General features: G+C 42.2%; 1 protein-coding gene across 2 annotated transcripts in view; it reads left to right on the forward strand.

Annotated features, from left to right (window-relative positions):
• DOCK5 (dedicator of cytokinesis 5) overlaps window positions 1–22,939 on the forward strand; it is a 133,156-nt gene extending 110,217 nt beyond the window's left edge. For both annotated transcript variants that reach the window (XM_048513582.1, XM_048513580.1), the window contains 14 exons: window positions 526–615; window positions 1,953–2,057; window positions 2,377–2,518; window positions 3,901–3,982; window positions 4,764–4,848; window positions 5,131–5,217; window positions 6,390–6,566; window positions 9,091–9,174; window positions 9,918–10,055; window positions 10,306–10,457; window positions 11,789–11,966; window positions 12,883–13,018; window positions 15,273–15,388; window positions 20,175–22,939. In XM_048513582.1, the coding sequence (XP_048369539.1) occupies window positions 526–615; window positions 1,953–2,057; window positions 2,377–2,518; window positions 3,901–3,982; window positions 4,764–4,848; window positions 5,131–5,217; window positions 6,390–6,566; window positions 9,091–9,174; window positions 9,918–10,055; window positions 10,306–10,457; window positions 11,789–11,966; window positions 12,883–13,018; window positions 15,273–15,388; window positions 20,175–20,276 (1,674 nt within the window). In that variant the 3' untranslated portion in view covers window positions 20,277–22,939. The remainder of the gene's footprint in view (window positions 1–525; window positions 616–1,952; window positions 2,058–2,376; window positions 2,519–3,900; window positions 3,983–4,763; window positions 4,849–5,130; window positions 5,218–6,389; window positions 6,567–9,090; window positions 9,175–9,917; window positions 10,056–10,305; window positions 10,458–11,788; window positions 11,967–12,882; window positions 13,019–15,272; window positions 15,389–20,174) is intronic.
• Window positions 22,940–26,663: the final 3,724 nt, after the last annotated feature.

Raw genomic sequence — 26,663 nt, forward strand, 5'->3', positions numbered from 1 at the left:
AAAGCTCCTCTTCCCGTCCGCATGGGAATTCCCCCTGAGACAGTTCTTTTCCTGCCTCCACAGGGAGAAGCAGCAAGGGTGCCTGTAACCTCATGCCCCCCACTCTGATTTGTGGAACAGCAATTTGAAAGATTTAATTTAGCGTTTGGTAGCTCATCTTTTGGTACCTGTTATGTTTTAATTATATACAATCACCCTTACTTTTAAACTTTTTTAAAAAAATTGTCATCATGTTGATATAACCACCTATACTGAACATTTGCACTTGCATGACTCAGCTCTTGTGGCAGGCTCATGTGACCTTAAAGATGTAACTGAAATATGGATTACCTAGCTTATGTTACAGGAGGGTTACATGCGTAAGAATTACTGGGATAAAGTATACATAATCCTTTGTGTCCTTTGCAGATCCTACGCATTTGTTATGAAGATAGCTTGGTTATCTGGTTGAGTAACTGTGTTTCTCTGTATTAATTAATCTCTGCTGATCCATTGGCCTGTTTATTTCTTTTTATGATCCTGAAGATGTGGGAGAAGGCAATCCAGCTAAGCAAGGAGCTGGCTGACATGTATGAGAACAAAGTTTTCGATTATGAAGGGCTGGGCAGTCTCTTGGTAAGAGCTGTAGTTTTTTAAGGGAAGTGGTAAAGGAGGATATCCAAAGGGGACAAAACAATCCCTGTCACTCCCAGCACTCCTAGCAGAGGACCATAGCACCAAACTGGGAGCAGAGGGGTCACTAGGATAGATATGTCCTGTCTGGTAGAGCTCAAAAGGAATTTAGTCTAAATGTGTCAAGCCCCGGGTCTGTGACTCAAATAACACTCCATAACTTGAAGGTTTAGACGTCTTTATTGGCAGACAACAGAGGCTGGAGGGAAAAAGCTAATTCTGCTGGAGCATTCAAACAACCCCAATATATCAATCCCACATCCCTTTCCCTATCCCTTAGCTCTATCCCACACTACAGAAGGTGTGAAAGACAGGAATGCAGGATGGACTCAAGGTCAGAAGACTATGGCAGATTCCCCATGGGCCAAAAACAGCGGTGTGAAAATGGTGTAAAATGGTTGAAAATGGTGTAAGCAGTGGCATAGTGGCTAAGAGCAGGTGCACTCTGATCTGGAGGAACCGGGTTTGATTCCCAGCTCTGCCACTTGAGTTGTGAAGACTTATCTGGGGAATTCAGATTAGCCTGGGCACTCCCACACATGCCAGCTGGGTTACCTTGGGCTGGTCACAGTTCTTCTGAGCTCTCTAAGCCCCACCTACCTTATAGGGTGTTTGTTGTGAGGGGGGAAGGGCAAGGAGATTGTAAGCCCCTTTGAGTCTCCTTCAGGAGAGAAAGGGGGGATATAAATCCAAACTCTTCTTCTTCTTCTAAAAGGGTTTACACCGTTTTCACACCGTTTTTGCACCACTGTTTTTGGCCCATGTGGAATCCGTCTGAGATAATGCCACCTGGCCCTGGGTGCCTCTACTTGGTTACCTAAGAAAAGCAAAAGTGTTTTGCCATCAGCTTGTTCATTCCCCCATTCCTTCTAGTGCTTCTCTGCTTTATGGCAGGCTCCCACCTGACAAAATGGTGTCATTCTCTCTCATACACAAAGAGCCAGCTGGATCAGAGCAATGATCCATTTAGTCCAGCGTCCTTTTTCAATAACGGCTGGCCAGAGGCTTCTGTGAAGCCTACAAAATGGGGCATAAAGGCAATAGCTCTTCTACTGTGTGTATGTATATTATATATTTTAGGCTGGTCTCTCTGTAACTGGTATGCAGAACCTATAGGCTTTATAGAGCTATTGTTTGATTCTTTAGTGGGAGTGAACTTCAAAACCACTGAAGTTAAGCAATTTAATGAGGCACTGAAGTTTAGCAATTTAAAATCCCATTAGCACAACTTTAAAATGAAAGTTTTAAAATTTCCCCCTCTCCTCCTCTAACACTTACAGAAAAAACGGGCCACATTCTATGAGAACATCATGAAGGCGATGAGACCTCAACCAGAATATTTTGCTGTTGGATATTATGGGCATGGATTCCCCTCCTTTCTCCGGGTAAGAATGTTGTTTCTGGCCAGATGGCTAAATAGTCCTTTAAAATCCTAGGATATGTAGAAAATCTATACTGTTGTCAGCAAACTTTAAAGACTAAAACTTTAAAGATTACAATTACCAGGGGCGGCTTGGACAGGTGCCGTGACAGCAGGTCCTGGCCTGCCACTACAGCATCCATCCAACCCGCCCCAAGAGCCGCTCCCGAGCATGGGGGTAGGGGGCGGCCAAGGCAGGTGTTGTCCCCAGGCGCCATTTCCCCCTGATACGCTTCTGCACAAAGGCATCCCTTCTTTTCTCTTTTTTATTTATCCTAATGTAGAACAAGATCTTCATCTACCGGGGCAAGGAATACGAAAGGAGAGAAGACTTCAGTTTGAAACTACTAACCCAGTTTCCAAATGCTGAGAAGCTGAGCAGCACAGCTCCCCCACCAGATGAGATCAAAGCTTCCCAAAAGCAATGTATCTTTTGGGGTATCATTTAGTTGTGCTATTTTGCTTCCTATGCAGCAGGGAGAAGATATGGAGATATATACCTCATATTGTGGGACTGTGGATCACCTGGAGTTTACTTAGAGAACAATTTTTAAAACTGTGTACAGTTTTCAATGCAAGGATACGGCATCGTCAAACCTCACTAGTTCAGATTTAAGACATTTTTCCTAGTGTTCTCCCTAGCTAAAGCTTCCCATACTACATTGCATCCCTTTCCAGAGGCAGCTGGATCTAAAGTCATTCCCTTGGCCCAAAATAAACCAGCTGCAATGCCTGGATCCAAGCCAAGGCCCTTCTTAAAAACATTCTTGGAAAAGTAATGTGCCCTTTCATATATTATTGTCAGAGGCAGATTAATATATGCCATGGGTATCTTTATGAAAGTTGGAGGAAGCCTCTTATAGCCCTTAAATTCAGGTTTGCCTCTATTCAGTTTTTCCTATCAACTCTTTACTTTTGAACAGAAGTTGCTTCTGTGCTCACTCTTAAAAATCTGAAGAGGCCTGGGCAATGCAACGGCATATATATTATACAGCAACCTACTCACTGCTCCTTCACCTTGCCCCCTCACCAGCTGGGCTTGTTCCTTTTGAACTTTTATTCACTTTTCTATCTTTTCAGGGATAGTTTTAGGATTGTGAAGGACAGTCCTGATCTCAATCTACAGTAGAGGTTTTCAGACTAGGTTCTGGTGTACCCCGAAGGAAGCTTATTGTTGGTTCTTCAACAAGATCAGTGGTGGGAGGCAAGCTTCCTTTTCAGGTTGATTTATCTGCCATTACTGGATCTTCTCTTGCAATGTGCAACCACAGAGGAGTTACTGGGCGTGTTTTAAGGTATATTTTCAGGTTGCCCAGAGTGACAAGGAAAATGCAGAGGTGGGTCAACGCTCCTCTCAGTTGAAATATGTGTGCTTTAAAACATGCCCCCAAATCCTTTGCACCACTCAGGAATGCCATGGCAAGAAAAAGGGCTATAATTCTGTGGTAAAATTCCTTGCATGCAGAAGGCTTTGGTTCAACCCTGGCATAACTAGTTTAAAAGACCAACAAAGACCAATGACCTGGCTTGGTATGAAAGTCCTTTATGCATATGCATAAATTTTGATATTCATCATGGGAACGTTTTCTCTAAAGACAGAAAGTTTGAAAACCGCTGTTATGCAATATTTGATCTTGATTCCTATGTTGTTGTTTTTTGGTATTTTGAAAAGGTGTCTTGTACCTAGTGTGGAATGATCTCTTGCACAGATCTCCATTTCCTCCTTAGCACATGCATTTGTCCTGAGTAAAATGTGCTTATTCTGTCAAAACCTTTTTTGCTTCTTATCCTTAATGGACACAACTCAGATGTGCAGTGCTTCATCGTTAAGCCTGTAATGAACCCCCCACCGAACTACAAGGACAAGCCTGTTCCGGAGCAGATACTGAAGTAATTTCTTTTTCAATGTATTGTCGAAGGCTTTCATGGCTGGAATCACTGGGGTGCTGTGTGGTTTCCGGGCTGTATGCCGTGTTCTAGCAGCATTCTCTCCTGACATTTCGCCTGCATCTGTGGCTGGCATCTTCAGAGGATCCGATATTCAGATCCTCTGAAAATGCCAGCCACAGATGCAGGCGAAACGTCAGGAGAGAATGCTGCTAGAACACAGCCATACAGCCCAGAAATCACACAGCACCCCAATTTCTTTTTCCCTTCATTTCTCAAAGCCAAGTGCTTGCGCTGGACAGCAACCAGCAGTTGGACTTGGGGATTTCTTAAGGAGCTGAATGGCCATCTGTCAGGAGTGCTTTAATTATGTGTTCCTGCATTGCAGGGGGGTCGGACTTGATGGCCCTTGGGGTCTCTTCCAACTCTATGATTCTACAGTTACACAGTATATGGGGGGTGATGGAAGCCTACCACCAGCAGCACACTGACTAACTAGCCAGGGTCTCCTCGGATTCCCTTGTTTTTGCCTCTGGTTTATCACCGCTTTTCCTTGTATATACAGCCACACTCATGAGTAGCATTGGATATATGGCAGGCAATTGCATTTTCCACCAACCTGTCTCTTCCTTACTACTACCAAGGGAGCTTATATCCCCAATCTTTGTTTTAAGTTGATCACCACTTTTGAACAAAACAATAGCAGCACAGGAATCAGAGTTTGGTTTGAAACTGGTTGAAAATCCCTATTATTTGTTTGACTTTTCCAATATGCTCCTTTTAGCTTCTATAGAGCCAATGAAGTGCAGCAATTTACATATTCCCGTCCATTCAGGAAAGGAGAGAAAGATCCAGAGAATGAGTTTGCGGTGAGTCCTCAGTTTTTTGAACTCAACTTTTACTTCCCACCCCGCACCCCAGGGTTTAAGTGGTTTTCCCTCATTATACTGAATGCAGTAGCCAGCAAAAGGACAGAGACCTGCACTTTGAGAATCTTTTCCTCTTTTTTGCTTTCTCTGCTTATTAAAAAGTACTACCTGAGGTAATTGTCAGTATACCAGTGTATGCCATTCTGGCTACTTTTTGCTTTGTTAGCTTGTTAGTTTCTTTTTTGTTTTTCTTAGTTTCTTTTTTGTTTTTTGGCTTACTAGACAATGTGGATAGAAAGAATCACCTACACCACTGCCTATTCGTTCCCCGGGATTCTCAAGTGGTTTGAAGTCAAACAGATTACCACGGTAAGCCTGGATGTGTTGCAATTAAGTGTGGCATTTACAATCTGAGCTGTTGGAGATGGGGTAAGGGAGGGAGAAGATTAGAAACAAGATTTGCCCATCTTATATAGCTGGTTTAATTCTTTTCATCCCAACATACAAATTTTACAATTTGAAATTTGAAAAGTAATATAACATCCAGAAATGTTGTGGATGAAGTTTTTCTTCAGCATACAGGTAGACAATGGGGAAAGGTTCACCTTCTCCACTTCTGGGTGTTGGGTTGTTCCAAATCAAATCAGCCCTTTATTGGCATAAGCAAAGAGTATACACAACAACTAATAAAAGAGAAATATGAATCTGAAAATCAATGGCAATGCAAAATTTAAACTTGAAGATTAAGCTCCTGTAGCCTTACAATGTATTGTAAAAAAAAAATTACAACATTGTTCCTTAGGATTAAATTCTGACTATTCAACAAAAACAACCCTAGTAGATCCATGACCAACTCTTCCCAACATTTTTGATACATGGACAGCCCCAGTTTGGATCAGGGTCATAGAGGGAAGGAATAAGGGATTTAATCCTTCTGTACAGTTTCCCCAGTGGAAATACTCTCCCTACCCCCAGGTTCCTGGGAAGGGGGGGAAGCCATACCAAGGACAGGTGTTTATGCCCCCCCCCCCCCCGCTGCTTTCTTAGATGAAAATGAAGGCAGGAAGGATGGTATCAGTTGGTGGAACCACAGATAAACCCCTTCTCCCTGTCTAAATATGAACTTAACATTAGTGAAATTTACCTTTTGAAAAGGCAGTGGGAGACCCATGATCTTCTTGTCTAGCTTAATTCTGTACATAATATAGACCAAAAAGTTCAGTTCTGATCGAGCTGTTTCCATTGACAAGCACAGTAATAAAAGTATCCTTCTGTCAGGTTGTGCAGAAAAAATGTTCCCAAGCATGCTCACTTACAGCAGAACATGCCCAGTAGCAGCACCGAAGCCCTTTGTCACTCACAATTTGTATGCATTTTAATCATACTGTAGAAAATGTGGTCAAAATCTAAATTTGTGGAAAGCAGGGAAGGCTGACAGATTTCCTAACATTATACTGTACATCCAACTGAGACCACTGTTTGTTGGTGCCACATGGTATCTGTCGATGCAAGATAGTTTTGTTCCTGTTTACTCTCTTCAGGAGGAGATCAGCCCCTTGGAGAATGCCATCGAAACCATGGAACTGACCAATGAGAAAATCAGCAACAGCGTTCAGCAGCATGCCTGGGACCGGACCCTTCCAGTGCACCCCCTTTCCATGCTGTTGAACGGCATTGTGGATCCAGCTGTCATGGGTGGATACACCAACTACGAGAAGGTCAGCTGCTTCCTTGTCCCTTTGCTGTAAGCTGCGCAGCTGGCATTGCAGGGAGAGAGGTTTATCTGAATAAGAATGAAACAGAGAAGAATATAATGGGAGGGACGAGAAGTGCACAAGCCTCAAGCCTTCCAAGGTTGAGGGGCTTGGTAGCTTACTTGCTTAAGGCATTCTGTACTGCTTTTCCAGAAAAAAAAACATCCTCATTAGTGGCAAGTCATTCATAAATAGTCTAATAACCCTAGGCAGGTTACAATGTTAAGTTCAAAATCCAGTCACAAAACCCACCCCATCCTTGAGATAGTAATAACACTACTGAAAGCATTCCAACTGAAATTACTTCATAGATAATGAACCCCGGTTTTTAAAAGCTGGCTAAAATGCAAACCTGTCTCAGGGTAGTATCAACTTCTTTGAGTCCCTCCAGGGGAGAGGAAAAATCTTACAACTATGGAATAGCCTTCTGTGTGTATTGGAGGTACAACATTTACCAGCAGGTGACATGGTCATGAAACTGCCATGTTAGTCTTCTTCTTTTTTTCCCCATTCAGATAATTACAGACTTCTAAAGCAACCCAACACAGGGGGCTGCACATAAAATAAAACAAAATGAACTAAAGGCCATGTCCTGTCTGCAAGTTGAGAAACTAAATGGCAAAGGCACCCAGGAAAAGGGGACTGGAGGCAGGGGGGTTGCAAAATAGAGAAAGATCAGTTTGACAGTGGCAGAACAAAGAGACCATTGTGAAGAGACATTTACATCCAGCTGGAGCCATTCTGACCTTCTCTCCCTGAAATTCTTGCTAAGATGGATTTAGTGTAATTATCCATCTTAGCAAGGACATAACTGAAAGATCAGCCTTGACCCTTAGAACACTTGGCCATGAATGGTCCAGAGTCTTCTTTCCTTTGCCACTGCAGTGATCAAATAACAGCAGCTTGGATAATGTATTCCAGTTGTAGAACCTTTCTGTCTTTCTTTCTCTTTCTTTTCTTTCTTTTTCTTTTCTCAGCTTCAGAATATGTTGTGTTAGTACTGAATTTGGAGACTTTGCTTAGAACAATCTCCAGTAACAGACCACAGCGTTGTAACAGTGATGTGGAATAAGTTATGAAAAACTAGGAATGTGACATATTACAATAAAAATTAGTTATAATTATGTGTTTATAGTCACATCAGTGAAGGGCAGGTGGCCTTGGATCGGAATGTTTGCCTGTTATGATACAGTCAGTCTGCCAATGCCAAAAGGAAAGGGAAACCACAGAATTACCAACCAGGGAGTATTTGGGGCAGATACTTCTTTACTGATGTATTAAACTTAGACTTTCAAAAGTGAGAAAATAGCTCAGGACTGCTGTGGCAGCCACATCTGGCAGTCTTCAACTTTTGCTCACATTTTCCTGTTTTCATTTGGTTGGTAAAAGGAATTTGGGTTTTGTGGGCTGCCTTAATCATCATAGTTTAATTGTTTTGTTCATGTTGATTACCAGAAATCAACCTTCTACTCAAATAGATTTTTTCTTTCTCACTGGCAAACACTAGTAGAAAGTCTTTTATTGTACCAGGGAGGGAGATGGCTCACCTGTCCTCAGGATTCCAGTCAGTGAGATCCCTCATGCTTTACCCTTACCATAACAGCCCTATTCAAGCACAGTGCTTTTATTTTGTCTACAGGAGAGAGAGTGAAGATCATTTGTTTATGTGGGAGACATTAAAAACATTCACCTAAGGCATGCGCCCGCGTAAAACCTGCTTCTCATTCCTGTGACCTCTGGGGCAAGAAGTTGCTCAGCCTTCTTTCATGTTTATCCTAATTATGGCCTCTTTATTTTGCCCAATAGAATTTGATTTAAGAATCAATCTTATTTCTCTTCATAGCCCCCTTGCCCCAGAAATAGCATTCTGTACTTGGTCAGCCAGAAATATGACAGAAAGTTGCAGAGTGGAGTGGAACCTTGGAAACCAGTTTTTTAATCTCTTCAGTCTTGATGTCTTTCTGCTCACTATCGCCAATGAAAACTGAACCTGTGTTACAGCAATCCTGTGGAGAGTTCAGTTTGGTCAAATGTATCTAAATAAATCTATAAAAAATGCATCTCCCTCAAACCTCCACATCAGCTGCAAACAGATCTTTTCCTGAGGACGACTTTTCAGGTAGTTGCACATGTGACCTCAAGGAGTGAGCAGGATTTGTCAGGATGATTTACTGTTAATGATGAAGAAGAGCCCTTCTCCGGCTGTTTTCTGTGAGGATTGTAATAATCTCCTTTATTTTGATACAGTCATTTTCAGACTTTTTATTGTTGCAGTTTGCATTGTTTGTTTTAATTTATTATTGCTCTTTGTTTTATTGCTGTTGTTTTTTTCCCTCTTACTCTACCATTGTAAGTTGCTTGGAGTATTGGAAATACTGATGAAAGCGAATAAAAGCCCCTATCTTGTCTCTTACAATGAGCTAGTAGAAAGTTGAGCTCAGTGGCTTTTCATAGCCTTATCTCTTTTTTTCTTGTTTCCTCCATTCAGGCATTTTTCACAGAGAAATATCTTCAAGAGCACCCTGAAGATCAAGATAAGATTGAACTGCTCAAGCAATTGATTGCCCTACAGGTATTTTCTAGGAGGAGGGGAGGAGGTGCCTGGGAGGCAATGGATTATTGCTTTAACACACTTGTCATATTAGCTGTTTGCAACATGTTAGTACAAATAGTCCAGCATGTAACACAGGTGATTTACATTGGTTTAAATCAATTGCTTTGGTCTAGCTATATTTCAGGCAGCTGGCAAAACCATGTCCCCATAACTGAATTGGGATGTGTCCTTGTTCAATTCACACAAGGGCTCAGTTCACACAATCCTTCTCTCTGTTGTTCAGGACATCGTTACTCAAGTACTGACTTACACATTTACGCACAAACACCACATATATCATTGCTTGGAGGAGATAGAGCAGAAGAGGGCAAAGTTTTGTTATCTATTCATTACAACAGTATTCCCCAGCTTGGCAATTTGTTATTTTTTCGATAGGACTGCGTAACAGTCATTCTCTTACATGGGAGAAACTGGAGAGATGCATGTTCAGTGCCACTCTTGAAGTAGGGCTAAATGGGCTCCCTTACCTGTGCTACAGGGAAGTGCAAAATAATCTATGTCACCCTGAGCTCCTTGGAGGAAGAGTGCGGGGAAAGCTAAATAAATGCTTATTCAAGACAAAAAGGGGAGGGCAGTGTGCCAGTTTAGTTTTTGATTCCAATTCAGTAAAATACTCTAAATTCCCTAGTGTCCGTCTTTTTACACACACTCCCTTTGCATTCTCTTCTTTATAACTTCCCAAGTCTTCTTCTCTCTTTCAGATGCCTTTGCTGGCAGAAGGCATCAGGATTCATGGCGAGAAGCTGACAGAGCAGCTGAAGCCTCTCCATGATAGACTGACTTCATGCTTCAAGGAGCTGAGGGGAAAGGTGGAGAAGCTCTATGGTGTGATAACTCTGGTAAATGTTTGCATCCTACCTCTTGAACGAATGTCTTTGAGAAACTCACCATTCTGAACATTTGCTGCTCACTCAATGCATACTGGGATACTAATTGAGAGCCTATGGAACTCAGGTATCAAACTCTTGTATCCTGCCAAGTGATGTCATTTCATTGAGCAACATCTGTAACCTCTGGGGAAAAAATCTGTTCTCTTTTTAAAAAAAATGTTCTGGATTTTTCACTTCCCCCTTTAAATTTGGCCCACAGCCTTCCTCGCTGACTGAGAGAAAACAGAACAGGTCTGGATCGGTGGTTTTGCCATACATCATGTCTTCCACTTTGAGAAGGCTCTCAGTTACCTCTGTGACTTCCTCCTCTACCTCATCAGACAGTACCTCCTCCAGGCCTGGATCAGATGGGTGAGTGCAGGCATTTACGAGAACTATTGGCAGAGTTGAACTGGGGAGAGATTAGACTTCACATTTCTACTCAGTCATGAACACACTGGGTGACCTTGGCCCAGTCACTCCCTTGCAGCCTAACCAGAGAATTATTGTGAGGATAAAATGGAGAAAGAACTCATTGAAGTGCAGGAGAAGCAAGAATGTTGGCTATATAGAAAATTGGCTGTACTAGGAACTGATGCTGAGGATTCTGGGACACAGCAAGTGGTTAGGAAACAAGCTGGGAGGAGAGCATGGGTTGATGAAGGTTATTCTTTTCAGACAGAAGGTTCTCCACAAAGAGATCTTTGCATGGGGAACTTGTCTTCTGATGGCATCCCCCTACCAAGATCTACCATGTCCTGGATAAAGAATATAGTTTCCCATAATTTCATGTGTTCTGATTCAGAATAAATGTTTGTTGTGTACAAAGGGCATATAAGAAGCCAGAGGGTCAGCCAAGGATTTGGATGGGAGCATACTTCTGGTGCCAGGGCTCTTTGGATGGGAGCATACTGCTGGTGCCAGGGTGTCTTTCCTCACCATTAAGCAGCAACCTATGGATTATCAGAAAGCATTAACTTCCAGGCAAGTTAGAGTGCCAGAGTTTCTCATTGAGAAATTAAGTCTAAGGGCATGAAAATCTGCATGAGCTGACACCAGCAGCGGACACAGCGCAGATCAACAGAATGAAATAGTTGTGGTTGTTAAACTCTATTCTCATCAAATCGTGGGGGAAGCAAGTCAAGGAAGGGCAAGAGGGACCCTTTCTTCTGGGGGGATTTAGCAGCAGAGTCGCCAGTAATGTCAGACCAGGAGATACAAAATAGAGATAGAGGCATACATCAAGAGTTACTGATTGCAGCCTTGGTTTGTAGTGATAGTGGGAAATTTTGGAACAGAGTGTGTGTATGGAGTTTTTACTCTCCCATTCCAGAAATCCACTCTCCAATACAAGATTGGTCCAACCCTCTCAAAGCCTAGCTGGTATCAAGGTGGGCCTCATTGTCAGTCCTCCAAGTAAAGAGTAGAGAAAACCAGCAGTGGGAAGGGCTCTCTGGCATCAGAGCCTACAAGGTTTCTTCAAGTGGGTCAGGACTCAGGAGTGTCACTTTTTGGCCAGAATGCTTGATTCTGTGGTTTGCTACAGGGCCCTTAAGTTTGACATGGCCCTTTCCCTTCCAACTGTCCTCCATGGAAGATTCCTCTCCAGCTCTTACAATTTTTCATCTCTGTACGGAGGCGTTTATGAGCTGTTTACAAGCTGGTGAGAGGTGCCAGGGGGTAACCCTCCCTGTGTGTTTCAGATCCATCCTTGAACCACTCATGGAAAGAAAGATTTCAGTGATCTCCAGGACAGAAGAACCCTCTGCCAAAGACGATGGTGAGAACCGGATTAATAAATTCAAGCGGAAGGAGTGGAGCATCAGCAAATCTCAAGTTATCGTGGAGAAGCAGCCAGAGGCTGAGCTGACATCCAAAACGGTAAAACATGAGTTATGGTGGCAAAATTCCCGAGGGATATTTCCATCATTTCTTTTTCTTGTCGTTGCTTGATTCCTTGCGAAAAGGCTGTGGAGGTCCTGAATACCAGAAGTCTTGGTCACTGCACATTAATCAGCTTTGCCTTAGTTTTCTTGGCTGCAGTTGCGCCACCTCCAAGCCCACAAGGGCTCCAGCTGCAAATGAACATTACCAGGTTTCCACCGAGGAGCAACGCTTGGATATCTGTTTTAAATATCCAAATGTTCCCAGAACCCAGCAAGAGCTCAGGGTCAGACTGCAGCCAAATGCTCACTGAGGCCGTGTCCAGATTGTGCCACCTTCAACTGCAAATGCAGCCTTCAAGTCTGAATGTTTCCTCATGCAAAAGAATACTCTGTATGTAGACAGGGAAGGCTAAACCCTCATCTGCCAGACAGACTCGCTTTTTGTGTTCAAAAGTCTTTGTGCAGGCTGGGACTACGAGCTAAAGAACCCAAGATATTATCTGTATCACTATTTTTCATGAGCATATATTAGAATCTACTGAGTGTGACTTTATGGTTAGAGTGCTGGGTGATGATTCTCCAGGGTCAAAGCCTCACTGTGCCATGAGAATTTGCTGGGTGATCTTGGCCTGTCACATATTCTCTACCTAATCTATCTCACAGAGTTGTGAGGATAACAGGAAGAATGATGTGAGTTGCTCTGGATTCCCACTGGGGAGAAAGGCGAGATATAAATGATCAGTTAACCATCCTTAAATAGGGCTGTCTATTATCTCACCCTGACCATGTCTTTTCTTGCAGTAAATCAGGCAAAGCCTTCCTGACAAGAGCAGATTGTTGTTACATTTTCAGCATCTGTGACACCTGCAGTAAAAAATTTTGTTTGATCCGTGTTTCCTTCCCCATTTCAGAATATGTTGGGAAAAGCAAGGCCAAAGAGTCTCCAGCTGGGGGAAAGCCGACTGACACTCCTTCAAACTTCGTCACTCCAACAGGCCTCGCCGCTCAGCCCACCCCCAATTACTCCAAAAACTCCAAGAACACAAAGTGAGCTGTGTGGTTTGTTTTCTTTCAGACAAAACTTGTGGGATGGTGGGAAGCAGGAGAAATTGCCTTGACCTAATTTTCTTACAATGAGAGACCATTATAAGACCTGGTTTCTTATGACGAGCGACCTTTAGAAAAGTTTGGCCATCCTGCCTCTTGGGAAATGTTGAGGGCTAGAAACTTTGTACCTGGATCTCTAGCATGCTAATAGAAAAGGGACTGCCAGCTTCACCCTCATTTGTATAACCAGGGTTTTCAAAATAAGTCATAACCTGGAAAACTTAGCCAACAGATCCATGACCCTTTTGGAATTATCTGGAAACTGATGATTATGGTGGATTGACCAGATCCACCTATGGGCAAGAGAACAGTGGAAAATTGTGCCTGTTATCATCTTACCAAGGGCATTTCTGAAGGTCAGAACGTAGGCTGACCCCTTCCAGACATGGGAGGCTTTTGGGAACTGCAGGTCTTCTCATTGCTTCCAAGTGTCTCCAAAGCCCAGCAGGACTTACTGGCTTGTGACCCTGCACCCCATCCTTCGTCCAAGCTTGTGAGAAGAGTAGATGGCTTGTTTCTGTACCACACTGGGTTTTAGAGGATATTAGAGAGCAGCAGCACTACTTCCAAGCATCTGAAGTCCAGTGTGTGGTTAGTTGTAAGTCCCATCCATCTCTCACTTTGCGCTCACCAAGTTAACTCACTGAGGGCCTAAAGACAAATATACAATCCTTGGGTCAGATCTTGGTCTGCCACAAGTCAGACAGACTTGCGCTTGCCCATTTCCCACTTGAAATTCAGTTCCTATACACATGGATAGCAGTTTGCTTTGGGACCATAACAAGTAGGAAAAGAGTGATTTGCTTTCCCCAACACTGTTTTTCTCACTTGAAATGGCCCTGGGGGACACTGTGTACTGGCGATGTGCTTATGGAGCTCCCCAACAGAGGAGTGTGGTATAGTGGTTAATAGTGCCAGACTAGGACCTGAGAGACTTAGGTCTGAACCTCATAGGGTTCTTGTGAGGACAAAATGAAAAAGAGGAGAATTCTGTAAGCCTCTTTGGGTCTCCATTGGGGAGAAAGGTGGAGTACAAATGAATTGAATAAATAAATAAATATAAATAACATTGAATAAACAGAGTCCCCAGGACTGTTTCAGGTTGAGAAGGGGGTGCGAGCTAAAGCCTCTTCTTGTATGACATGGTGTCAGTGTGCCTGGGAACTTGGTTTCCAATGGGAACTTTCATACGCCAACCACATATCCATTATGAGGCCCCAGGAAGAATCCAGGGAAACACTGATGTATGTAGGCCCTAAGTTAAAAATTGTGTGTGCCATTGGTGAGTGCATTTGTGGACTCTCCAACTTACAGCAGTACTGAACCATTGTATTAAATGCCAGGTTGTATGCCCAAGCAATCCAGTGTCAGTGTTCTAAGTTTCATTTTGCAAATAAACATGAGTTCTAATCTCAAAATTGTCTTCAAGTCACAAACATTAAAAATAACTCATTTAAGCTTTACTTTTAGCCATGAGAAATACAAACCAATCAGTCTTAAGAAATGTTTGGATGCATTCCTCCAGTAATAGAACTGGCTTTCCAGCTTTATGGCACCAGGCTCTGGTCCCTCCCAGTTGGAGAGTCAGTGGTCCAGCTGACCCACATCCTGAACTCATAAAAGAAATATGTTTAGGAAAGAATATTCCAAATGCATGGTTTGGGTCGAAGGAAAAAGAACAGAATGTGTTGAAATTGATTGATTTAAAAATGAGCAAACTGGAAGGATATAAGCAAAATCCAAAACACAGTAAGTTGGCCTTTGCAATCCATGCCAAGATAGCTCCTGCAAAATTTCTCTGAAGTTTGACTGATTCTGTTATCCCATCACTAGGAGTTAATCCAGGAAATGACTTGAGACAAAGTCTGATGAGAGAGAAATCCCCTCTGGACATTCGTAGTGTCATTCTGGATTTCATTTTCCGTTGTCCCCGGTGTGCATTTTTCACATGTGCTTAGGTTCATTTGATGAGTAGAGTCAAGGCTTCGGAGACACTTCAGTCTGGGGAATAGCATGCAGGCTTCCAAACTGACCCATCTGTTCACAGCCACCTGCTAAAAATTGTGTGTGTTCATGTTGACATTTTTATATTGAGCGGTCATTCTTGTATGTTGTTTCCACCAGTACCCCAATTTCCCCATTGTCTGGTTTAACCATTAAAAACCTTTCTTTTTCTTCTTCGTTTCTTCCCTAGGTTTTCCATCCTTGCAAGCAGATGGATTAGCAGTCATTAATGCACAGAACTCTCCACCCCCACCTCCACCCAAGGGGAAATCCTGTGAGAATAGCAATGGGAGGAACTCCATGGAGGTAAGGAAATGGGAAGTGACATTTTTTTGGGAACCTTTTGCTTGAGAAAGTAGCACCAGGGCGGTTTTCCCAGTGGTTTTGGTAGAGCGGTGCTGCTTGGAAGCTGTCTGATCGGTTCACTGGCTCATTTCCTGAAACCACCAGAGAATTTTGAAAAGTTTTCCATTCAGAGACAGTAATTTAAAGTTCTACTTTTTTCTTGCTTAGGCAAAATCTGCTTGATGGTGAAGTTATTGGGGAAAATGGAAGCCCCATGTTGACATCCCCCCCTCTACCACCACCCCCACCCCCACCTCCTAGTTGGTGTTCAGAGTACAGTTTATTCCTGAGATTGTTATAATCAGTGTTAGCATTTGATGTGGTACTTTTCCGAGTAGTCAGAGCACATCTTATACCATCTTGTAATCTTCACAACAGCCCTGTAAACAAGTCACACCAACATGATCTGTTAATGTCAGAGGAAATAAGCAAAAACAGTTGGCGTAGAAAACAACAAATATTTGAGAAAGCAAATAAACCAAACAAATGGTTAGCATGGTGTTTAAAAGAGAAGAAATCACAAAAATGGATTCATAAAATTAGAATTAATAACCAAATAATAACCAACGATGATAAAATAAAAGATGAATTTTTTGATTATTACACAGCACTGTATAAAAAAGAACAGGAAGGAGAAAGGGGCAGCAACATTGAGGATATGATAAAACTATATCATGTCTCAGAAATTGATGAAAAAGACGTTGAAATATTAAATAAGGTGATTAGCAAGGAGGAAATCAGGGAAGCTGTGAAAAAATTAAAACTTAACAAGACTCCTGGACCTGATGGACTTACTAATTTATTTTACAAAAAATTCATAGAAGAATTAATAGATGCACTTTATCTTTTATTCAATAATATTGAGAGGCGAGGAATACCCGAAACATGGGAAAATGCAAATATTAGTTTAATCCCTAAAGAAGGAAAAGATAAATTGGAGATTTCAAATTATAGACCTATATCGCTTTTAAATTCGGATTACAAAATCTTCACCACAATAATAGCAACCAGAATGAAGTTAGTACTAATGAAAATCATATCCCCAGAACAAACAGGCTTCTTACCAAAACGTAACATGAAAGAGAATATAAGAACTATGGTAAACATTATAGATTATTTTGAAATGCACCCAGACAAACAATTAGCACTTTTTTTCTTAGATATGCAAAAAGCATTTGATTCACTGAGTTGGGAATTAATTAAGGAAGTATTGAGAAAAAGGAAATTTGGAACCAAATTTATAGAGTGGATTGAAAAAATATATACAAAACAAAACGCAAGAATTATTATTAATGGGGAAAGAACAAAACAATGTGCAATACAACGTGGGACAAGACAGGGTTGTCCCCTGTCTCCATTGTTGTTTATCTTAGTCCTGGATTTATTAATAGACAAAATTAAAAAAGATAGTAGGATACAGGGGGTGCAGATAAAAACGGAATGCTATAAAGTCAGAGCATTTGCCGATGACTTGGTCTTAATCTTAGAAAATCCAATAGCCTCCTTAGTACAAATAAAAAGTGTTTTGGAAGAATTTAATCTAATTTCAGGATTAATGGTTAACAAAGAGAAAACTCAAATATTAGTTAAAAATATGGATAAAAAATCAAAACAATTGATTCAGAATAACTGGGGAGGCTCTATTAACACAAAAATAAGATACCTAGGGATATACTTGACAACATCCAATTTAAAATTGTTTGAAAACAATTATGAGAATTTGTGGAAAAGAATCAAAAGAGATCTAGAGATCTGGAATAAACTCCAATTATCTTTATTAGGAAAAATCTCAGCTTTAAAAATGAATCTGCTATCAAGAATTTTATTCTTATTTCAGAACCTACCAATAATCAAATCAGACAAACCTTTTAAAATGTGGCAAACAGACATTTTAAAATTCCTCTGGGGAGGAAAGAAGCCCAGAGTTCGCTACAAAATCCTGACTGATATAAAAGACAGAGGAGGCTTAGCAGCACCGAATCTAAAATTATACCATGAAGCATGTTGCTTAACATGGTTAAGAGATTGGATATTACTCACAAACAATAACCTGCTGACCTTAGAAGGTGCAGATTTGAGATTTGGGATACACGCATATCTTTGGTATGATAAAGGTAAAATTAATAAACAATTTTTCTACAACCCAATCAGATTCTCGCTATATAGAACATGGAAAAAATACTGGAGGATTTTTTACAATCATACACCATGGTGGGTATCCCCACACGAAGCCTTATTTAAAAGAGATAATACAAATAAGGGATGGATTACCTATAAAGATTTAATCAAAAAAACACAAGAAGAGAACAAAATAATCTATAGGATAAAAGAGTTGGTAGAATGAACAAACCGAGGCCAAACTTAAGTTATACACCAACAACTAAATAGTACCCTTCCAGCACAAGACAAGCTTACTTAATAAAATGGGAATATATATGATGAATTTGACAGATATTGTTAAAAAAAGATAACCATCTCATAAAAAGATTCTAAGTAACTCATGCCTTAAAATTGGAGACAGAGGATGAAACTATTAAAGAGTATATGATCAATTGGGCGCAAGATTTTGGGCACACAATAATGTTATCAGATTGGGAGAAACTATGGCATTCAGGTCTAAAATTTACGACCAGTAATTATATTAAAGAAAACTATTATAAGATGTGGTTCCGGTGGTATCTGACACCGGTGGTTGCAATGACATATACACATAAATCTAATCTCTGTTGGAAATGTGGAAAAGAAGTGGGAACTCTCTACCATCAATTATGGACCTGTGGAAAAATAAAAAATTTATGGTTATTAATACATCAAGAGATTCAAAAAATTGTAAACATACAATTAAAATGTCCAGAAACTCTACCATTAAGTGGTATTTGTAAAAAATGTACAGGGCCTGATAGAACATTATTACAGTACTTAGCAACAGCAGCAAGGATAGTTCTTGCTCAAAATTGGAGAACAGATAAAATACCCACAATCTCAGATTGGCAAATAAAGCAGCCACAGCTAATTAAAATGGCTTAAACCAATATGGTTTTAAAACTTTATTGACACAAAAAGAAAACTTCTTGGAGCAATGGAAACATTGGTTCAAATATTTGGAAAGAAAAAATAATCAGAAATATGTTATCTTGGAAGCACTATAAGATAGCTATAGAGGATAATATGGGCAAAATATTTATTTTGAATGAACTAGAATCTAGATGATGAAGAAAACGCACATGTGGAAGCCCGCCACTATATGTTTTATGTTATATGTTTTATGTTATATGGTGTTATATGTTGTTTTGTATATGAATTTTGTTTGTTCTGTGTAAGTATTTGTTTGTCAATAAAGCAAATCTAAAAAAAAAAACAAGTCACAATTGTTTTGTCCATACCACAGGCAGTGGAGGCAGAGTCCAAATGCTAGTATGGTACAATGGTTAGAGTGTTGGAATAGAGGCAGGGAGCTCTAGGTTCAAATTCTGACTTGGCCACAAAGTTCTCTGTGAGTGACTTTAGGCCAGTCGCCTTCTCTCTCAGACTAATCTACCTCATGAGGTTGTTTTGAAAAAAAAAATGGAATAGAAAAGAACCTGCATTCTCCTGTCTCTCAAGCTGGGTGCTGTATTTCCCTGAACTGGAACTATTATATGTTTTGTAATTGCATGTGGGTCTATTGATCACCATTTATTTGGATTGTCACTCAGCACCTACTGCGTTGGAGGTACTCTGATTTGTTCTAGTCTGAGATTAAAATTTCCTTTTGATGTCTGATTTCCATGCATATGGTTTGTGTATGTTTGTCACCACAAATGACATCTTAGGTAGGCCTGGTCTTTACACCCAGCAGGAATGAGATGGTATAACAGACTGTACCACTTCAGACTATAGGTATAAGATTTTACAGTTTCATCCCTTTAAAGACTTAGGGCAAGTCAAAAATTAATACACCTGGGAGAAAGGATCTAGCTGCATCCTTTTTATGCTGTGTTGGTTTTCCATTGACAGGGAATCCTTAATTTGGGGGAGCCGTGAACAATGTTATTCCTTGTCTGCAATCTTAAGTGGTACAGTCTAATCTGCCAGCTCAGCAATCAGCCACCTCATTCTACCATGTGCCTAAACCGGACCTTAGAAGAGAAATTCCAAATTCTCATTTAACGCAGAGCGGAATGCTTTTTTTGGCCATTTTTCTATTAAAACAGGTGTTTTCTTTTTTAAAATCTGTTGAATGGCGAACTAGAGATGCTTTCTTTAGCTGATTTTTTTTAAAAAAAAAACCTGTTTAAATCAGTTCAAATTGCAAGCACAGTTGCTCCAATTTTGATCCTGTGAACAGGGGCGTAACTGCTTATAATCGCACCCAGGACTCACCCTGCCCCAGGCACTACTTGGGCAAGTCATGTGAGGGTCACACTGCCAGCTCCCCTCCCCAAACTGTTCTCCTGCCCAAACAGGGGCTCAGTTGAACAGTGAGCCAGCCAGCGTAGGCTTGCCCTGCCCCAAGTGGGGTGGACCTGTTCAATGCTGGACTCAGCTTTACACTGCAGGCTTTGGGTAGGGGTGCAATTGGCAGGGGGCGCTTGGCAATGTGCCTCCCATGTGACTTACCCAAGTGGCACCCATGGCTCCAACCTCCTCATGCTCCCCCTCGTTACACTACTACCTGTGAATCAGACATCAGAGGCCAAAATGAAGCCAGTATGGAGATGTGGTTTTATCATACTGATTGTGTGTGTATGTATTTGTCTTGTTCCAGGTTGCACCACCATTGCCCATCAGGCGGGAAGTCAGGCCTCCCCCTCCTCCTCCAAAAGCCAGGAAGTCCGGTGTCCTTTCTTCAGAACAGGGACTTCAGTGAGAATTTTATGCCAGCCCTCTTGCACCTTGAACAAATTGCCTGCTGTCCTGTTTGTAAATATGTGCCACTCGTGTCCCAGTTCCTTTCTCCCAGATGGAAGGGCCAAATGATTCCACCTTCCTGCTTCCTTCTCCACACAGTTTCATTACACCGTACCAAAAGAAGTCATTTAAACCATGGCAGTTTCCAAGCTTTTGACTTTCCTCGTTTGCACATTTAAAGCACTCTGGTGTTCCTCACATCAGAATTGCATCATGTTTAACTAACTCAGAACACTTCATAGCATGAGCTTGGTGAATCCACTCCTGTGGAGTTTTTCTGCTGCCTATAAAACAGCAGTGGTGCCAAGAATCCTTGTTTTTCCCCCAGCAGAAGTTCATCTAGGTGTTTTAAACAGTGGTAAGCATCATCTGTAAAAGATCGCCTTTTATCTCTGTAGTGCTACATTGGATTTGCATGAAGATTTCCTACCTGCACCCTCCAAAGGAAACCTGGAATAGATCAGCCACAAATCTGCGGAGAACAGAACCAACTGCAGTTTTCTAAAAGCAACCCACTGAGATTTACGAGATGTGTTCAGTTTGGCTAAGCACTGGGGTTTAACCTGACATTCTCAAGGTCTGAGTCTTGGACCCAGTCTGGTGAGCTACTGTTGCCTTGTTGCTCAGATTCAAAACACAAAAGGGAACCAGAGTGTGCAAGATTGGCCTTTATGACTGGCAGCCTTAGCATAAATAATAGTAGCCTGGTCACTCGCCTTTGCCTGTTCAACGGAATAGTGCCTTCTGTTTGTTTTACTCCAGACTCCTGCATCTAACTCAACCTACTGACTTTGGGAAGCCTTCGCTAAAAGATATATATATATATGTGTGTGTGTCTTCAGCCATTGGCCTTCTCCTACCTCTGACCAGGGAAAGCATATCCCACGCTTAGGTATTTTGCTTTGACAAGAACATCAGTATATAGCAGCAGAAGACTCCTGAGGATTTTGCTGGACATCTCTTGCTGCAGAGGAGAACAGTTTTACCTATTCTTGGACCAGCTTGGTGTCACTATCTCAAGTCTTCATCATTCTTTCTGTGGATTCCTCAGTGATTTTATAGCTATCGGAACTTTGCACATAATCAGGGTTAAGTACATTACTACAGCTTCATTTCACCTAAATCATTTGCTGTATATTTTTACGTAATAGCTGGTTGCCTTACAAGACTGACATACAGGTGTAATTATCGTTGTGAATAGTTCATTCAGAGGACAAATTGTGTACAATGGTGCTGCTTGACCTCCCAAGCCTACATCCATAATCCAAGACCAGTCAAGTACTTAGATGTCCAAGAGAACTCTTTGCTAACCCTCAAATATGCAGCCCTGAATTATTTTCTCAGTCTGTACTACTTTGACTCTCTTGTAAAAAAATGCCTCTGTATTTTCTCATTTTGTACCAAAAGCTTCAGGGCTGAGCCCTCTTAGGACTCGGAAATATTTGAAAAGTAATACAGGTGGTCGGAGTGCTGCATTTTTAAGCCATCTAGGTTTGAATTCCAGTGTAAACAATTTAGCAAGCCACTATTTTCCAGCAATATCTATTTGGGCATCTTTGCTAGAGCTTCTTAATAACTGACTGTGTTTGTTGTTTCACTCCAATACCTTTATTAGCACATCAGAAGGCTTTCACTAAGTTTCTCTGTCCTGAGATCTCACCTGTGGCCTTTCAAATTGGAGTTCAGGGAGAGTCTGTGTATCATAATTTGGAATATCCATGACAGAGAGAGCAGAGGTGTGCCCCAATTTAATTTTTGATGCAGCCAAGATGAAGAGATTAGGCTGGATTAAATTTTCCTGTGGTAGAATGGAACTTACCTGCCTCCCCCTCCCAGTGCAGTCTGCTGATTTCCACAAAATGCCGCTCCTAAGGAACAGGAGACCCTGAGGAATGACATGAGGGGGGGGGGGGTCTACAGTAGGAAAGAGGAATTGGTGGAAATTGCCAATGTAGACTGGCTGAACCCATTTTTAATTTTTTAAAATTTGAAAAACCAAAGACCTGTAAACCAGATTTTTCACCCAAATGGTATGATTGGTTTGCGTAGAGATCAGATGATGACCTTAGAGAAAGTTGTGTATTTAGTGTTTGTCCTTTTGAGAGAAGGCTCTGTGTTTAGTTTTTGTCCTTCCTTAACTTTTGTCACTGTTTGTTCAAAAACCACCAGCACCTGTTTAGAGTACTCATCTTCAATAGGCTGTCTGTTTACTGAACTCAGCCTTTCTTGTCCAAAGCACTTGGTTTGTTTCCCTACTTCAGCACCTCACACTGTCATCTTGAACAAAATGGCTAGCTGTAAGGCATAATTTGGGGCTTGAGTATGCCCCACGACACCTTTTGCCCATTGCCAAAATTGTAACCTATCATCATATTCTTACATTGGCTTTTGTTCATTTCTTTGCTCTCAGCCCTTCATCTGCTGTCATCCTTCTTTCGAGGAGTTCAGGGTGGCACACTAAAGAGTTTATGCAATGTAAGCCCGCACTGAGAGTTGAGAAGAGAGTTTGCAGGAGACTCAAAGGGGCTGACAATCTCCTTGCCCTTCCCCCCTCACAACAAACACCCTGTGAGGTGGGTGGGGCTGAGAGAGCTCCGAGAAGCTGTGACTAGCCCAAGGTCACCCAGCTGGCGTGTGGGAGTGCACAGGCTAATCTGAATTCCCCAGATAAGCCTCCACAGCTCAGGCGGCAGAGCGGGGAATCAAACCCGGTTCCTCCAGATTAGATACACGAGCTCTTAACCTCCTATGCCACTGCTGCTCCTGCTTGGTGTAACTTACTGGTCTTGGCTGATGGGGATTTGAACCCACTCTGCCAAGTCACCTGGTTCTCACTGCAGCCGTTTTCTCCCCCTTTCCCCCACCATCAAATTTCTGCATGCGCAGACTGAAATTAGCATAATTCTGAGTAAAGCTTTTTTTTTGGTATGCACAAAATACAGCTGAAGTAGTTTTTCCACCCTTCTTGCAGAAGCAGGAAGCTTCCCCACAGCATTTCTATTCCCTTTCAAGTCCATAAGATGGCAATCTCATCACAACGGTCCTTCTCCTTGTTTGATATAGGCGTCTTTTTAGTCCATTTGTGCAGCTTCCGTTTTGACTGAATGAAAGCTGCCTTCCCTTGGTTGCCCAGGTGGTTTCAGGAAACACATTGCTTACATTAGGGGGGTCATATTGGATTCACATCACAAACCATGCTGTAGATGTTTTCCAAGTCACACAGGAGACTTATCACTCGTGCCTCCAGCTGTGCCAGTTTCAGCGTGCATGCAACTGTCTTGTGCGCTGCTCTGTTCCTCTGGGGGGAAACTTGGGGAACCATCCTGGCCATTTTGGCCGTATTTCATTCCCCCTCTTTGGGTGCATGGCAGATGTTGCCAGTTCCGCATTAAAATTCCTGGAGACGAATGCTTCTTGACTTGAAATCCTTTGGGCATTCTTAACTACCTTCTTCCTGCTGCCCGAGTCTTCACATACATGTGCATGTGATAAAGAAGTTCTGTGCCCTGAATATAGTCCTCAACCAAAATCCATCTCTAACTTTTGAATGGCATTTTGCCTGTGCATGGACTGTATGGCCCATCTGAGGTACATGTGCAGTTATGTGTCATGTTCCACAGTTTTATAAGGGCAGGACATAGTCATGTCCAGTTGCTGCAACACTAGATTCTCAGCCCAGCCTTGATTGCTGATCTAAAATATCTTACTTTTCCTACCTATTGCATTTTTATCCTTTCCGCAATGTTTTCAAAGCAGATTGCATGCCTTTCCTCTTGCCTTTTTACTCTCTCAACAACCTGTGAGATGGGCTAGGCCAGTGATGGCGAACCTATGGCACTGGTGCCAGAGGTGGCACTCAGAGCCCTCTCTGTGGGCACGCACAGAGTTCATCATGTGGAGGGTGGAAAATCACTCCCCCCCCACACACACACACACATCTAGGCTGGCCTCGGCTGCTGGGCTCGATTATTAGCATTAAACCTAAGACCTAGTTTTGGGGAAGCCGTGTAGGTAACCCTGTTAAGCGCTGTTAAACCCCACTGATTTTCATGCAAAGAACTAAAGCGCGATCCTTTACCTGGGAGTAATCTCTGTTGCTGGCAATGGGGTTGCTTCTGAGTAAACCCTCCTAGGGTCGTGATTCACCCGTTTGAAGAGTTGCATGGTTGCTTCAAAGCAAAGCCAACAACTACCACCAAGCTTACTCCCGAGTAACGCACGCCTCAGAGCCAACCATTTTTTCTAAACTAAAACCTCAGTATTCAGGTTAAATTGCCGCGTTGGCACTTTGCGATAAACAAGTGGGTTTTGGGTTGCAGTTTGGGCACTCGGTCTCGAAAAGGTTCGCCATCACTGGGCTAGGCTGAGAGTTAGCAACTGGCCCAAAGCCACCCAAAGAGTTTCACGGCTGGGCAGGAGTTTGAAACTGGGGCCCCTTCCACACATTCAGAACAATGCACTTTCAATCCACTTTCAGTGCACTTTGCAGCTGGATTTTACTGTGTGGAATAGCAAAATCCACTTGTAAACAATTGTGAAAGTGGGTTGAAAGTGCATTATTCTGCATGTGCAGAAGGGGCCAAACATCTGCCCCATATTTTGTTTCTGGGGAGAAGAATTGAGTGGTTTGGGGGGGGCAGTACTTGTTTCCAGTCTCCTTCCTATCCCAGTTACTGCCCCCTTGCCCCTTGGGCAAGAATGTCACAAAACCCTACACCAGAGATAACCATCTGGCAGTAAGGTTTTTGGAAGAAAATCAGTGGACATTACTTCTCTCTTGCAAATATTTCTCTCCTGTCCAATCAACACAGGGCCGTGGATTCCCTTCCTCCAAACATGTAGAATGTGGCATACTGCTAAGTTGTGTTAATTGCATTGGGACTTTCCAAGCTAGGAGAGTGGTGTGGGAAGCTGGGTAATATTCTTTTGCTCCTGTGTTGTGGGAAAAGTGTTGGACTAGGATCGGATTCAGATCTCCTTTACATCATGATACTTGCTGGGTGACCTTGAGACTCTCTCAGTCATATGGGTCTCAAAAGGAGGTGGTTCGGATAAAATGGAGGGAGACAGTATACACTGTCCTGAGCTCCACATGGAGAGATGGGATAAAATGTTCTAAATAAATAAAATCTACTGCCCCTTGGGGAAGAAGCGTTAGTGTTCTTGTGAGTACATATAGCAGTCGCCTTGAACCGCCACTGCTTCCTTTGGGGCAGGCTCCCAGGTTGCATTATTTCATGGTGGAAGTTTTAGATTTCTGGTACTGTGCCTTTGTGTCAGTAGTGATGTGATGTTGAATTTTCCCTGAGGCTTGTGCCAGCCAAGCAACAACCACCCCAACCTACCTGGTTCTTCTGTATGCATATTCGATGGCATATTCTGCCCAATGAATAACATTGAGGTGAGACAAATGAAACCACTGGCAGAAGTATAGTTCAGAAAGAGCCCAGGTCATTGGTCAATGCAAAGCTTATTAAAGGTCACGTAATTGCCTTTAATGTAGAAGATGATGCAGCTCCTGCATTGGGTACCAGGCCCACAGGCTGCATCTTAAACCAAAGTGATGTCACCAGCCTACCCTAGTCTCCCCTTTATGTATGGGAATGCAGGCAAGAATTCTACCTTTAGCACTGTTATGGTACTTGATAAACCAAAAAGGTTGAGTGGAATGCAAAGCTCTCTGTGTGGTCACCATGTTCAGACATGTATGCAGTGCCCTAGGCCAGGGGTGGCCAACCTATGGTGCTCCAGTTCATGGACTACAATTCCCATCACCCCTTGCCAGCATGGCCAATTGGCCATGGTGGCAGGGGCTGATGGGAATTGTAGTTCATGAACATCTGGAGTACCCTAGGCCCAATCTCTTTATCTCTTTGCCTTGCAATCCAAATCTTGCCATTGGATAATCCGGTAAGGAATAACAAGGTACCCCACTGGAATTCTGCTGTATGATTGGAATTCCTGTCTTGTGTAGTGAAGCCATCAGGTCACACATTCCGAAGCTCATTGCATTCCTTAAATACACTCGTTGTGTGTGTGTAAGGTGTGAGGTTAAAATGGGGGAGCACAGAATGATGGGAGCCGCTTTGTGTCCTCGTTGGGGAGAAAGGCAGAGTATAAGTGAAGTAAATAAATAACTTGTCGTGCCACGGAAACAGAATGATGTTTAATGCTCATGCGAGAGCTGTTTTGGGAGATGAACGATCTCTTTCAAGGGATGTTCTCTAGCATGAAGAAAATGCCAAAACATCTGAAGCACACAACGATGGCAAATGAGTGTTAAATGTCTTTTTTTCCATTTCTGTCCCACATTGAATTAACTTAAAAACTATTTTCAGTTGCATCA

This window comes from Sphaerodactylus townsendi, linkage group LG12 (genome assembly GCF_021028975.2).
Source record: "Sphaerodactylus townsendi isolate TG3544 linkage group LG12, MPM_Stown_v2.3, whole genome shotgun sequence".
Classification (NCBI taxonomy): Eukaryota; Metazoa; Chordata; class Lepidosauria; order Squamata; family Sphaerodactylidae; genus Sphaerodactylus; species Sphaerodactylus townsendi.